This window comes from Oreochromis niloticus, linkage group LG23 (assembly GCF_001858045.2).
Source record: "Oreochromis niloticus isolate F11D_XX linkage group LG23, O_niloticus_UMD_NMBU, whole genome shotgun sequence".
Classification (NCBI taxonomy): Eukaryota; Metazoa; Chordata; class Actinopteri; order Cichliformes; family Cichlidae; genus Oreochromis; species Oreochromis niloticus.
The window spans coordinates 20,468,288-20,483,220 of NC_031986.2; the positions used below are offsets into that span (position 1 = coordinate 20,468,288).

At 38.5% G+C, this 14,933-nt stretch overlaps 1 protein-coding gene across 1 annotated transcript in view; it reads left to right on the forward strand.

Annotated features, from left to right (window-relative positions):
- The first annotated feature begins 5,745 nt into the window (after nt 1-5,745).
- LOC100702540 (sodium/hydrogen exchanger 2) overlaps nt 5,746-14,933 on the forward strand; it is a 32,590-nt gene continuing 23,402 nt past the window's right edge. The window contains 5 exon segments of the mRNA XM_025903260.1: nt 5,746-6,119; nt 9,707-9,918; nt 9,920-9,949; nt 12,214-12,431; nt 12,570-12,751. Of these exon segments, the coding sequence (XP_025759045.1) occupies nt 5,949-6,119; nt 9,707-9,918; nt 9,920-9,949; nt 12,214-12,431; nt 12,570-12,751 (813 nt within the window). The 5' untranslated portion in view covers nt 5,746-5,948.

The following is a 14,933-nucleotide window of genomic DNA, read 5'->3' on the forward strand; positions in this document are numbered from 1 at the left end:
AGTTGGTCTTGGGTTATAATGAAAACTGTGACTTTTCGCGAAAGGGTGTGACCCCAGCAGCATGGCGAACATTGATATCTCGCCATGAAGAAACAAATTAGTGTAACTCAATGAAAAGAAAACACTGCAAAAACAATGCTCAGACATGCAGAGTAAGCTCAATGACATGCTGAGAAAAAACACAGAACTTGAGGAACTTTCCAACAACTTGAAGTGCAAAAACACTGAGGTGCAGATGTTAAAGCAGCAACTAGAGAAAACAAACAAAGACCTGCAGTGTACACTTCAACAAATCGAGAGAAGTCAGCAGCTAGAAGACACGCACAACAAATTAGAACAGTGTTATACAGAGATGCACAAGGCACAGCTAATGCAGGAGGCAAAATGTAACGAACTGAAAGAAAGGCTGGAAGAAAAACAAGCCAAATTAGAAGAAGTGGAGTAAACATGCAGGAAACTTGAGAAGGAAAATACACAAATGATCGATGAGTTAAGAACCCTCATCTTAGAGAAAAAAGTGCTTGTGGAAAAGCTCCTGGAAAAGAAGAAAAAACGCTTCCGTTTCTTCTGGAGGAGGGACACTCCTGCTTTTTCTACGTTTTCTGCTGCTGATGTCACCTCGTCTTCCTCCACCTCTGTTACATCGTAATTTTCACCTCTCCAATCCTGTCCCCTCCCTTTCCCACCTGACACCTCTCCCGCCCCTATTTCCCTTTAACCCCTAACACCTGTCCCATCTCCCTCCCCTCTCTCTCTCTTTCACCCTCACCCCCCAACCAGTCCCGACAGTTGACTGCCCCCTCTAGAGCCTGGTTCTGTCATAGGTTTCTTCCTTTAAAGGGAGTTTTTCCTATCCACTGTCGCACCTAGTGCTTGCTCAGAGGGGATTGTTGGGGTTTTCTGTCCTCTATCTCTTTCCTCTTTTCTATCCCTTTAATTTACCCTCTTCTTAAACCACTCCCCCCCCCTACTATTTCCTCAATAATTTAATAATAAACACAATTGGCTGCATTTTAAATGTGTCTGAACAATGTCTTCATTCAAGAATGAATTGTCTTTGTCATGGACTCGTGTATTGTGTGTTTTCCTCGGGTTGGTGATTCTCACGGTCAGAACCTTCAGTCAGCAGCAATAACTTCAATTCATTGACATTTGCAAGCATTCCTTTATACACAGCATTTCAGTCAGGTTGAGGTCTGGACTTCCATGCTGTAGATTTGCTGCTGTGCTTGGGGTCATGATCCTGTTGCATGGCCTAATTTAGGAGAAGCTTTAGCTGTCGGACAGATGGCCTCACATTTGACTCTAGAAAACTCTGGCATACAGAGGATTTTGTCGACTGCAAGGTGCCTATCTCTTGTGGCTGCAGAACAAGCTTAAATCAAAAAATTATCCACTGCCACTGCTATGAATCCTGGGATAGGGTGGGCCACGAGGGATACACCCGAATCATCGTTCAAATCCAGGTAAAAGGAGGATGCATTTGTGGGTCACATTTGGAGCAGCCTTTGTCGCCTGGCTGTCACGTAATCGGCTGTTAAAGGCAGCCTCCAAATCACAAAACAACCACAATGGACCAAAGTGCCTTACAGAAGATTAAATAGATAAAAACAAATAGAAAGAAAAACCACAGAAAAGGAGAAGGATAAATGAAAAAAACATATAAATTACACATATTTAACAAACATGATTTCTTAGTTTGGAACATTTCTCAGTCACCTTGCAATCATGGGTTCTCAGTCACCTCGGGCACTTCCATTACAGAAGTACTAATTTTACCCTCCTGAAAATGTAGCTATAATTCAGGAAGGTAAAAAAAAATGGGAACAGTGATTTAATCTATTTGGATTTATCTTTTTAAGTTAAATATTTCTGTGCTTTCATCATCTTACAATCCGGTGATTGCAGCCATTCCCCAAATCTCTGTGAATGGTAACCATGTCCTTTGATCAATGGTCATTGATCAATGATCATTCAAATTTGCATTGTAATGGTCAAGGAACTGACCTACCAACCCATTGTTCATTCAGTGATGCTAGTTTGAGTCATTGTGCAAATGTACTGTTTATAAGGTTGGGGTAACATGCAGTCAGCTGAGACTGAAGAAGTCACTTGGAAGAGTGATGAAACGTTTCTCCCACTGAAAACATTACGTCCAGCTGAACAGAATCAACATTTTGGGATTCCCTTACCTGGTTGATTAAGCATGCATAAAGATATTTCTGTTCTAAAACTTTTGTACATACAAAATAATATGACAGGACTTGAAGAAAAGTAACACATTTACTCTCATTTAGGGCGACTGAGGCTGGATCAGATGAGTTTTCCACCTACCTTATGTCCTCATAACTGGTGGTAATGGACAGCATGTTGCCTTCAATTCAATTCAATTCAATTCAATTCAATTTTATTTATATAGCGCCAAATCACAACAAAAGTCGCCTCAAGGCGACTGGGGTCGCCTTGAGCACTGGGGTCTTTTGTTTGATAGTTCCACAGTGCTGTGATGAAGTACCATACCCCTCTGCTCTTTCCATTACAGGGAATGTCTAGAAAGCACAAACCTTTAATAATCACAGCTGAGATCATAAAGTGTAGTTATCCTTCCTTCCTTTCCTTCTGCCTTCCTCCCTTTCCTTCTTCCTTCCTTTTAAGCACTTAAGGGTTGCTGGAGAGGGGGTTGAAGACTATCCCAGCTGCCATAATGTAAAACTCAGGGTACACACTTGACAGTTCACCGCTCAGAATCACATTCCCAATAGATGATTGTAATTCCCCAAAGAATCGACAATTAACCTAAAAAAGCGAGTTGTTGGACTGTGAGAGGGAGCCGGAGCACCCTCAGAGAACACAACATGCAAACAGCAGCCAGCACATTTACATGCACAACCTTCTTGCATTGTGTATTGTTTTTTTTTTTTTTACGTTATAATTTAAAACAAATCCCTTAATTAAATTAGTGAGTTTAAGTAATGTATGAAATATTACTGCTATCTAAGTCCCAGATTTCAGTTTATCGGACATTAGCTACATTTAATAAGAAGATATGAGATCCAAATATATGCCAATGTCAACACATGTTCATGTTGATTAGGTTTACTGAACAAATTTGAATCATCACAACAACCAAAATGTTAGCAACACATTATAAAGTTTATTATTATCACTATGGTAACCATGTTTATGTTTGTTACCGTGTACCCCAGCAGGTCACGGTGGGAACCAGGGGTCTATGTTGGAGACAGAGTATGCACAGCAAAAAGACCAGTGTTAAATTAACTCCCACTGAGTCATTTTCAACACTTTTTCAGGGTTTATATAGCTTTACACTCTTTAGAGTTAAATCAACGTTTTTGAAATGGTTATAATATTTAACACCAGGCCAGAGTTCATGTTTTAACTCCCAAAACCGAGTAACACTTAATAAGTGACTGAATAAGTGACTCTGCTGAGATACCATTTTTAACCTTCTGGTTAGTGTTGGCTTCACTCCCTATAGTGTCAGGCTTTCTACACTGAAAAGTGTTAAAATTAAATTCTGAGACAGAATTACATTCCAAAAAATAAATATTCCCCAAAAGGACATTTATTGTGTCTTCAAAAAAATGTGAATGATGGTATGTACACTGTCTCATCTGAAACATTGTATGACCTTTGCATATCAAAAGGTTTATAAAACTTTAGATCTGACATTTTCACTATGCATCTCTCCTCAGCATGTACGACTCTGAATGCACATAGATGGTTATCAAAACACTCTGTAAACAACTTGCTTCCCATGAAAAATGTCATCTTCAACCAAAAGTAAGTCACTTATTTGGCAAAAGACAGACATGTCTTCTTCCACTGCACTGCAAATAACAGGTCCAGCTTTATATTCACTTGGGACAAATTAAACACAAAATGTGCCTTGAAAAGTTCATGAAATGCCCCGAGTGAGTGGCTCGCCTGGCATGGAGAGATGCTTATCCATGGTGATGTAGAAGGTGTCAGTCTTGCTCTTCTTTTGCCTGACAGCGAGGAGGTATGGTTGCCGACCTTGTTGATTGCAGAGATGCTCTTCCAGACGCCAGCATGACTGGGGTTGACATAAGGAAACTAATAATTATTCACAGAAATGATGTCCAAATACAGAAATAAATAAATAAATGTAGAGGAGATTACTCAAAGACTTTCATATTATCGACATTTCATGATATAATTACCTTGTGAAATAGTACAAGTCTCTGACTTGCATCACTTGCGCTGATTTTTGGAGACCTTTGTCCTACTGGTGGTGGTGGAAGGACATGTGACAACAACAACAACAGTGATGCTATTTCTTGTTCAAAGGCTGAAGATGAAAAATTAATACAATTTCATCAAATGTACTGATCTGTTTTACAATGAAAACAGGGGAAAGTTAAGAGACTTATGAGTCTTCCATCTATTGTTGAAAGTTATCAAAAAGTAGATCAATCTTTAGAGATACTGAAGAACAAAAAAAATCTATAGGATTATTAGTTCAGGATCATCATACAAACAAATGGACAATGCTTTGTTTGACTTTATATTACATTTTAATATCAAAACTAGAAAAACTGGACATTTGGCCTGAAGAATGTATTCCATTTCTGAAGCAACCTGGAGGATGTGTCATCATCGATCAGGAGAGTGAAGTCTTGCTCCACCTTTAAGAAAGAAAATTATATCTGAAACAACTGCTAGCTCCAAATTCCAAACATTTAAAAAGATGAATTCTAACTTAACATTCCTTTTGTATCGAGGAATCTTGGAAAAGTGGATAGGATACAAATGCTTCTGCTTGGGTCATTAACAAGCCTTTAAATGGTGCTGAATGGTCTCTCTCATCTTCTGGAAAATCACAGAGTTGTCTGTAGTATCGTTAAGCAAAGACACGACCTCCTTGCAAGCATCACCATCAAGCTGGTGTATAACATTCACAGTCCTTTGGAAATTTGGGCCACCTGAAGAACTGTCTTTCAACCTATTAGGTGGTGTTAGAGAGCCACAACGAATCTTTCTTTGGACAGTTTTCAGATACTGAAAACCTGTTTAGCAGATACTGCAGCAGTATTGTTAATTCTTCATCTCTTGCATGGGACCTCATCTAAGATTATAGTTGAGGCACGGGAGGTGAAGCTTCAGTTGGAGTCAGACAACTCAGAAGCAGAAGTCAGGTCAGAAAACACTAAGTATTGTTCCTCCATGAGGCTCCAACCGATGAAGAAAAATGCCCGCACCGGGGTGACTGGGACGGCTGGGCTTAACTTGAGTTCAAAATTAACTCTATACACAGTTAAAGTTATTAAATTAACTCATGACAGAGTTAAAAATTTTAACCAGCCTCTCTGCAGAGTTATAGTATTTAGAATTTTCACTTTTAAGAGTTAAATCAACACTGATGGAATACATTTTGTCAAATAACTCCAACATTGAGTACAATTTAAATCAGAAAGTGTTTAAATCACACTTTGAGGGTTAAAATCAACTCTGAGACACTTATATGGGCAGAAATCTGTGCCATCAGAAACTGAATTTGAATAAGTTAAATTTGAATTTGAATTGCTCAGATTCAAATTCAAATTTATTTGAATAATAAATTTATTTGAATTTGAATAAGTTAAATTTGAATTTGAATTGCTCAGATTCAAATTCAAATTTAACTTATTCAAATTCAGTTTCTGATGGCACAGATTTCTGCCCATACAGGGATTGTAAAAAGAACAAAAAACAATTGAGCAATGGCATTCAGCTCTTCAAATACTCCTTAAATTTCATGTCTGATAATGGCAGGGCGGCTGTGACTCCTAGATAACTGTGTTGGTATGGTTAAAAGCACTGTATGAATGTGTGTGTGTTATTCTGTGAATAACAACTGTAGTAAGAAAGTGCCTTGAGACCTCAAACTGAGTAGAAAAGCGCTACCCAAGTACCAGTGAAGTATCATGAGTCTGCCTTTGTTTTGTGTTTCTCTGCAGGACAACTTGCTGTTTGCCTCGATCATCTCGGCTGTGGACCCCGTGGCTGCTCTCAATGTGTTTGAAGACACTGGAGTCAACGAGCAGATTTACATAGTCATATTTGGAGAGGGCCTCTTCAATGATGCCGTCACTGTGGTAAGTACCGGGAGTGTTCAGTCACACATTACTGCTGAGCTGCTGAGATATTAGCTTCAAAATCAGCTGATATTGCATATCTGTCAAACAGGTGATATTGCATTTAAGCGATCCAGTGCCATGGATTTTCAGATTACTTCTCAGGCAGTTTATAAGCCATTATTTGTGATCGTATTAGAGAAACGTCTAGTTTCCCCTTCAAAAGACAATCAGACTCAAATCTGAACACACAGAGGCATCATTAGATTCAGCGTCACTTAAATTCACAGAGATCTAGATCTCAGAGGTCTGTTTGAAAGAGAAATACATAAACATGAATAGAAATTGCTCCAGAGTTTTCTCATTTGCATCCAGTGTCAAAGTAGTTCAGTGATAATTCTCTGCACATCAGTGATATCTGTACTTACAACTTTACTTTGCATCATGAGTTTTATTTGATTTTATTTGGAGTTGTAGGATGTGATCTGGCAGAAGACATCCTACAACATCCCACAGCTAATATCTGATCTTTTTGTGTGCAATAACAGTTTTATTTGTATAGCTCATTTCATTACATACAAACTCAATGTGCTTAATGCAGAAGATTAAAAAAGGAGCATTGAGATCAAGAACTAAGACTGAAACTCTCTGTGAGTCCCTGTTAATCTTCAGGTCATTGATGATTTTAGTAAGAGCTTTTTCTGTGCTGTGATTGGATGTGAATTGATTGGTTCTTATCAGAAATTTATCGAAATGAAAGGTATCCATTCAGTTGTTTGTAAACTATTTTTTTAAATATTTTGCTGAGGAATGAAAGATTAGAAACAGATCTATAGTAATAATAATAATAATTATTATTATTATTATTATTATTATCATCATTATTATTATTATTAATGACTAAGCAATCACCTCTAGTATTATAACCTTTACTCCGGAAGAAAGTAAAAACCAAATTAACAAACATTTAGTTGTGGAAAGAAATTTAGTCGATTATGCAGGGATCAAGTAGTTTAACAGTATTAGACCAATTATTGTCTGATTATCTGGCTAATTTGATTTCATTGCTGTAGCAGTGAAGTATGTTTTTTTAGCTTTCAAGATTAATCGGCATTTTATTTTTTTCTGTATTTCCTTTCAGCTCACTACCAGCAGTTGCTTTTTTTGTCATCTTGACCTTTACAATGTTTCTCTGGGTTGCTTTAAGTGGACCACATGCATACAATTATTTATCATATAGCTTCTGACAGGAGCTATATGATAAATAATTTAAGAAATTGTGTCGGAGAAATCGTCCAGAATTTTATAGTAACAGCAGTGGTAATGTGTACTTAAATAAACAGCTATGCTAATTATGCTCAGTCCAGCTCTAAAGAAACTGATCACTTAAAGGTTTCTACTACCATACTGGTATCATGTAATACATGTCTGAGAGTGTTTCCTGCCTTGCGTAATAACATATACTGAATCCCTTGGACCCCACACCCAGTTTCCTTTCTGTCTAGTTTGGCTAGTTTCCAATTGTTAAATGGGAGTGTCAACAGTGACAAAGCCGCCTCTACTTTGGATGAGTTTCACTTGAGATGGAAGTTTCACTCTGCACTTGCTTCCACGGGGTGGAAAAGAGGACAGAGGAGTGTGTCTGAAACATGTTCGTATTGTCAGCGCACAACCTTCACCTTGACTCAACTGTGAAGTTTGAAAAGGCAGCAGAGTTTTCAGAGGGTTTGAGTAGTTAAATCTGTTTGGCAACAACAGTGTGAAAGGTTCAGTTTACTTTCTGCGTTGGTATCTTTGTGTTACTTAAGAATGGCAGTCAGCAATCACAGATGGATACACTATGTATAACCTTGTAGATCAGTCCTTTACTTTCTGACCTCCGACTTAATCTGAATTGCTGCGTAACCCCATTTAACTCAAGTGCATAATACTGATTATGGTGGCCGCTGTAGGACAAACATGTTTTAGTCAGCCAAGAGAGATCAAAAACATTACACTTAGACTGCACCCCATAACACGTTTCTGCTACCGTTTGGACAAAATCTGGATCCTCACCGAGGCTTTTCCCTTTGTGTGGAAGACTGTCAGTCGACAGTTTACCTCAGCTGTCAATGGCGGGTGAGAAGTGTCCACCTTTAGTTACTCTAAAAGAGGTTGTAAAACTTTGTGAAAGGAGGCTAATAGAGGTCATTGACTCAGAGAAGCTTTCTTCTGTTCAATGATGACAATACTGAGGTGAGTTGTTAAGGATATCCTAAACTTTTCTGTTAATAAGACTGCTGTTCTTTTTGCTGTTAGCCTCTGTTAGTCTTTTTTAGCTGCTGTTGGCGGTGTTAGACTCTGTTAGTTAACAGCTAACTTTCTCTGAAGTGGCTCTCACATTGCTGGACTACGACGCTTAGTGAATAAACTCTCATAATGAGAGAATGTAATGAACCTGCTATCAGAGGGAAAATGTGATTTTTAGGTAGGGCACTCAAGCCTAACATTAGCTGGCATAATGTTAACTTATAACCAGCAGTTGTTGTTTAGCTGGTTTGTTGTGAGCGGTCAGGAAACGGGAGGGTCACATGTCTAATCTGCTGACAGTAAGTAATTGTGATGATATAAGGAATAAATGAGCATGTTTATGCATGTTTCTGTGTGCTAGAGCCCTGACTTCAGTTCATGAGATAATGCTTGAGGTTTGGAGGAAGAGGATGACATTTTATTAAGATTCCAGTGGTACTGGCCTTTTTTTTTTTCACATTTTCGTCTCTTAGATTACTTCTCTGACAATAAAAGGCTTGATCCTTTGTATCTTGAGTCAGAAGGTGTAGGCATGAATTTTAATGCACCTTCATGGCACAAGCCTATGACTTCTCCTCCACCTTTGGCATACTAGGTGTGTGGCTGGTTTTACATGCGTAAAACAAAATTTAATTGGAAGGGAGATGTCTTTTCCGGCCGGCCACAGTATTCAGATATAGTGGGGAAACTGCAAACCTGCTTCTATGTATTCTTAATGCATTAAATATATGTTTATGAGTATGCATCAGTTTGTTGGAAGATGTAATTACACACTTTTCTATGTATATTTATGAGTATAATATCCTTTTTTAAAATTAAATAACCTCAAAACATTGTGAAAGTCAAAATATGGGATTTTATTCTAATACAAATGCAATCAAATTATTTTATAGACATTTGGTTTTTCAACTTCTCTTTCAAATGTGCAGATTTTTTGCTTTTACTTTGAAATAAATATAAATAACAATTTCAAATATTTACAAAAGTGTTTTCTGATTTTTGTTTACTTACCTTTTTACATTCTTTTTGCATACGTTTGCCTGAAATAAAATAGCTTCAAAGGTAAGCCGAGTTTATCTATTAGCGTTTGCTCTCTGCAGCAGAACCATGGATGCCGTGGCAGCTGTCACTGGATTACTTCGATACTCAAGCTCATTTAAAAATATCAAGATTATTGGGAAAGTTCTGCCATTTCAAGGGTGTCACCATTTATTACGTTTTAAATGCAGGATTTTTACTTGTAATAGAATATTTGTACTTTAACAAAGTATCTGAATAACTCAGATGTTTTCCTGATTTTATGTGTTTTTCCACTCCAGGTTCTTTACAGCATGTTTGCCTTTCTAGCAGACATGCCAAACATTGATTCTGTTGATGTGTTTCTTGGAGTTGCCCGGTTCTTCGTGGTGGGGATGGGCGGCGTCTTTTCTGGCCTTCTGTTTGGATTTGTGGCTGCATTCGTCACACGTTTCACCCACAATGTCCGTGAGATCGAGCCCCTCTTTGTCTTCATGTTCAGCTACCTTTCGTACTGAACTGTTTGCCTTATCCAGCATCATGGCGTAAGTGCAGTCCAGACACGACAATGTTCACAGCTGAGAGCAGAATGTAAATAAACCTGCACCCAACATTTAAAGTGGGAAAGTGTCACCACAGTGTGAAAAATCATCATGCGACATATATAAGTATTGTTAGTAAAATAAAAATACCTGTAATTGATGATGAGTTTGCTGTTCAAGTACTTTCCGGCTCCATATTTTAATTTTAGACTCTACTAGAGGAGCTTTGCATGATTAACAGTTCAAAATAATCCTTATTTATTTGATGCTCAGCCTTAGTGGAGCCACTCAGCTATTTCAGCTCCTCTTCCTTTAAGACAACTTTCTTCTTATTGGCTGCCCTCTCAAATGGAAGGTTTAAACATCAAGTGGGCGGGGCTTCTGTGTTCAAAAACAGAGCTTTATGCCACAGATGACCATGTTATGGATGTCTGTTTAAAAAAAAAGAATCACACAGAGCCAAAAATAGAAATGTTTGAGTGCAGTGATCTCATTTGTTGTATTAAATTAAACAGTTTGAGATGATGGAGATGATCAGAAGATGGTGCACTCTGGTCATGAAGAGATGGACATGGTCAGTAAATATACTCAGGTAGGCTGTGGTGTTTAAACGATGTTTAGTTGGTACTAAGGGGCCCAAAGTGTGCCAAGAAAATTTTCCCACACCAGTACACCACCAGTGGGCTGAACAGTCGATATAAAGCAGGATGGATCCGTGCTTTCATGTTGTTTACACCAAATTCGGACCCCACCATCTGAATATCACAGCAGAAATTGAAACTCATCAGACCAGGCAACATTTTTTCATTCCTGTATTGTCTAATTTGGCAAACTGTACCGTCAGTTTCCTCTTGTGGGTGATGGGAGTGGCACCCAGTGTGGTCTTACGATGCTGTATCCCATCTGCCACAACCATGCTACATATAGAGTCACTTAAATCACCTTTCTTCCTCATTCTGATGCTTGGTGTGATCCTTAGCAGGTCGTCTTGACCATGCCTGCATGTCTGAAATAACTGAGTTGAACATCAAACACGTAATAAAGTGGCGACAAGTGTATATATGGTGTGCAGTAAGAAGTAACTCAATGGAAAATACTTGTTTACCACGATTTTTATCACAAGTGGAGGAGATCACTGGGAAGGATAATGTAGGAAATTTAGATGAATAAAAAACAATGACTTGCTGTATTTCAGTGTTTTCTATAGGGCTTAAATTCACTACCAGAGAACGTAGAGTTTTCCTTTCACCAACTGCTTTGCTGCAGTATAGGAGCACACGCACACACACACACACACACACACACACACACACACACACACACACACACACAGCCTCAGCTTTTTCCTGCACCAACATATAACAGCTGGGCTGCGTCATTCCTAAGCTTTGTGCAACTTGTAGGAACTCGCTACTCCACGTAATTTTCCACACTGTCGGTGTGGCACAGACTCGCCACAATGCAACATGTGTGCATCATGTGATCATGTGACAATGTGATTCACTCTCATGAAGGTGTAACAATGGTGGAAAAAAAGGGAAAAAATGCACAGCGTGAGAAAGCAAAAAGGAAGCAAGTTTCATAGTAACTGTTGGCAGATACCAGAATATTATTTTGTATATCATATGATGACATCTAGGGGAAGGTTTAGTTTTAGAACAGCATGTGATCAAACTGGACATCCTGAAACACATGCAGTACTTTTACCCCTGTACACAGCAGTGGCCACAGGCTGGGTGTCTTAAATCCAGCAAACAGGGATTTAAAGCATAAAAACATTATAGACTCTCTGTTGTAAAAGTATCATTTTAAAATGCACTTAAAATTGGCATTTTTTAAACAATTAAATATAATAAACACAAACGTGAATTTAAAGCTTTGATAATACTTTGATATGACTGTTTCTTAATAATCAGGTAAACAAATGCTATAGCACCCCCGTGTGGCCAAAAAAACCAATGTAAGGTTCAAAAGTTTATTATAAACAAAAAGAAATATATAATATAAATATTCCCTCTCTTTTTGGTAATGTTTCATAACACTTCAGTTTGTTGTGTTAAAACCTCTAAAGTTTAAATCTTTATTTCTGTTATTTTTGCACATTTTCCCTTGATTTTCTTTCAGTTTTAATACATTGAGTCAGAATCTGATTGGTGGCCTCTGAGATATTATGCTGTGTGGACAGAGCTGTGAAAAATAACCTTTCACATCTTTTTTGGAGTTACAAAAACATTTTCTTTTGTTTGTTTTTATTGTCCTCCACGCAGCATTGTTGTATGTGCTATAACCACGAAGTACTACGTGGAGGAGAATGTATCCCAGACGTCCTGCACCACCATTCGCTACGTTGTCAAGATGCTGTCCACCGTCTCTGAAACCCTCATCTTCTTCTTTCTCGGCGTGGTTATAGTCACAACCGAGCACGAGTGGAGCTGGGCCTACATCCTGCTTACGCTGCTGTTCGCCTTCGTCTGGAGAGGCATCGGTGAGAGTTTCAGTCTGTGCGACTCGAGGAAGCGTTGCTTTTAACATTCCTGCTAACTGCTCTTTGCTTCTGTCTTCACCTGTTTTACAATTTCATTTCCTTGGGGAAATACTTATTAAAGTATTCTGATTCCTGCAGGCATATTGCTTCTGACTCAGATTGTCAACCCGTTACGTACAATCCAGTTTGGCCTGGCCTACGGAGGCCTGCGAGGGGCCATCTGCTTCGCTCTGTCCTTCACGCTACCGGACACCTTCAACAGAAGGAAGCTATTTGTCACAGCTTCGATCGCCATTATTATATTCACCGTCTTCATTCAGGTGGGCCAAAAACTCAGCTTCACCATGTTTTTCATCATATTATTAGAAATGCAGCCTTACAGAGTACAGAAGACCTAAAATGTCAAAATTAAACTAAGTCAAACTAAGAAATACAATGCAATAGAACATTAAAGACTTACACATGTATTTTGTTTAATTAAATTAATTAATTAATTAACTATATTTAATTTCCCTTTGTTAAATTAGATATTTTATTGTTGTGGGGTTTTTTTGTTTTTTTAATTTTGACACAAGCAGAAATTCCTTATGACCAAGTTAGCGCAGTGCTTTCTGCGTGGGACTGGCAGCTCTCTGCTGTCCTCTGCTGGACAATACGACTATGGCAACAACCTCATACAGTCACGAGAAAAACAAAGTTTCACTTCTCAGGTTCTAAAAACCCCAAGAGCTCCATCTCAGACTCTACAGGACTCAGTTAGCATGTTAGATGTTAAAGTTCATGACAGTACAATTAGAAAAAGACTGAACAAGTGTAGCTTGTTTGGAAGGATTGACATGAGAAGACCTCTTCTTTCAAGTTTCAAGTTTTTATTGTCATATACAGATAAACAGTGTAGCAACATTTACCCGTAATGAAATTCTTTGGCTCGTGTTCCTCAGCTTTACATGAACATATAGAAAGTGTACAGGTATATTAAAGAAAGAAAATAGCAATAATAATAATAACAAAATACTAAAGTATTAAATATTAAGAGAATTTAAAACGATCATTGATATTTACAGTTGTGCAGAACTTTGCAGTGAGGATTTAAAATGGTTCAAAGTGACAGTGTGTAGAGTCCAGTAGTTGTAGTGAGTGTGTAATGGTGTGTGCAGAATGTCAACAGTTCAAAAGCCTGATGGCTTGTCTCTAAAATGAAACAAAGTGGTCATGTTTGGCCGTAATGCACAGCAACCACAATTGGAGAAAGCCAAAGTTATACCAGCTCGGTGCATATCAGCGCGGTGGTGGCCAGGTCATGACTTGGGTACAAATCAAAAGCAACAGAGTGGCTGATAAAGAAAGCAACAAGGTGTTACAATGGTCCAGTCAAAGTCCAGACCTGTGTCAAAGTAACTGAGGATAAAACAGAAAAACATGAAGGAGATTTTCCTGGCCTGGCTTTTTATGGCAGATAACCGCCTTAAAAATATGCTGCAGTAGAACAAAAACTGAAGAAACCCATGAATCAACATATAAACATTATCTGATGCTGCTGAAGTGAAGCAGAGCAAAGTTTCAGAAGTTTTATTAGAGATACAGCTAAGCATTTTGCAATTTGGCATAATTTTAAAAAGTTTAAATTTCTTTGCTATTAAACAGCAGAAATGAGGCTTTCTTGTCGGAGGTCATTTTTGGGAAAAAAGAAAAAAAAAGTGGCCGACAGCGGTGTACATGACTTGTGCGTAATAAGCAAACGAATAATGCAGAAAACAGAGAATTGAGACGGGAAAGCTCTTGAAGTACACTGAGAGAGAGAGAAAGAGCTGTGCAGGAAGTGTGATTTTTATTGTGGTGGAAGCAAAACAGCAAAAGTAAGGAATTCATGACGATGTTTATCAAATGTGAAGCGTCCTTTTGATCTTCTTTTGGTGCTGGTTCAATGAGTTTTTGTTAGAGAGAGACAAAACCTGCAGCATCAGAATCAGTGAGCTGTCGGCTTTCAGCCCCGATGGCATGTCTGCGTACGGGCCGTCGGGTGAGAAAGCCGACATCTCACTGATTCTGATGCGTCGGGTCCGCGCTCTGTGTTTACGTCTTTGTGCGGAATCCGTTTACCTGCTCTCATTTGCTGTTTTAGCGGTTTGGTGGTTGTTGAAATAGTTTTGTGAGCTTTAACCTGAGATTCTGGCGTTTCTGGCAAAATACATTTATATTTAAAAGTCGATTCAGGATTTAATGAATCGATATCACTTTATTCAAGCTACTAACCTCTCTATCCGCCTGTACTTTCAAACATACACACGTAGGACTACAGAATATCTGGAGAATCAGAGAGGTCCCACCCCTGACTATTTCTGATTGGTTTAGACCACAATATGGGCATAATGTGTGTCTGTGAGCCTTTCAGAGTTGCGGAGACTTTTTGTTTTCTTTGTACCTGAACAGCTGGTCGCACCGCTGCGACCTAGGATGTTTTTTTAGCCTCACCATTGAGAAATTAGGTCGCATATGCAACCA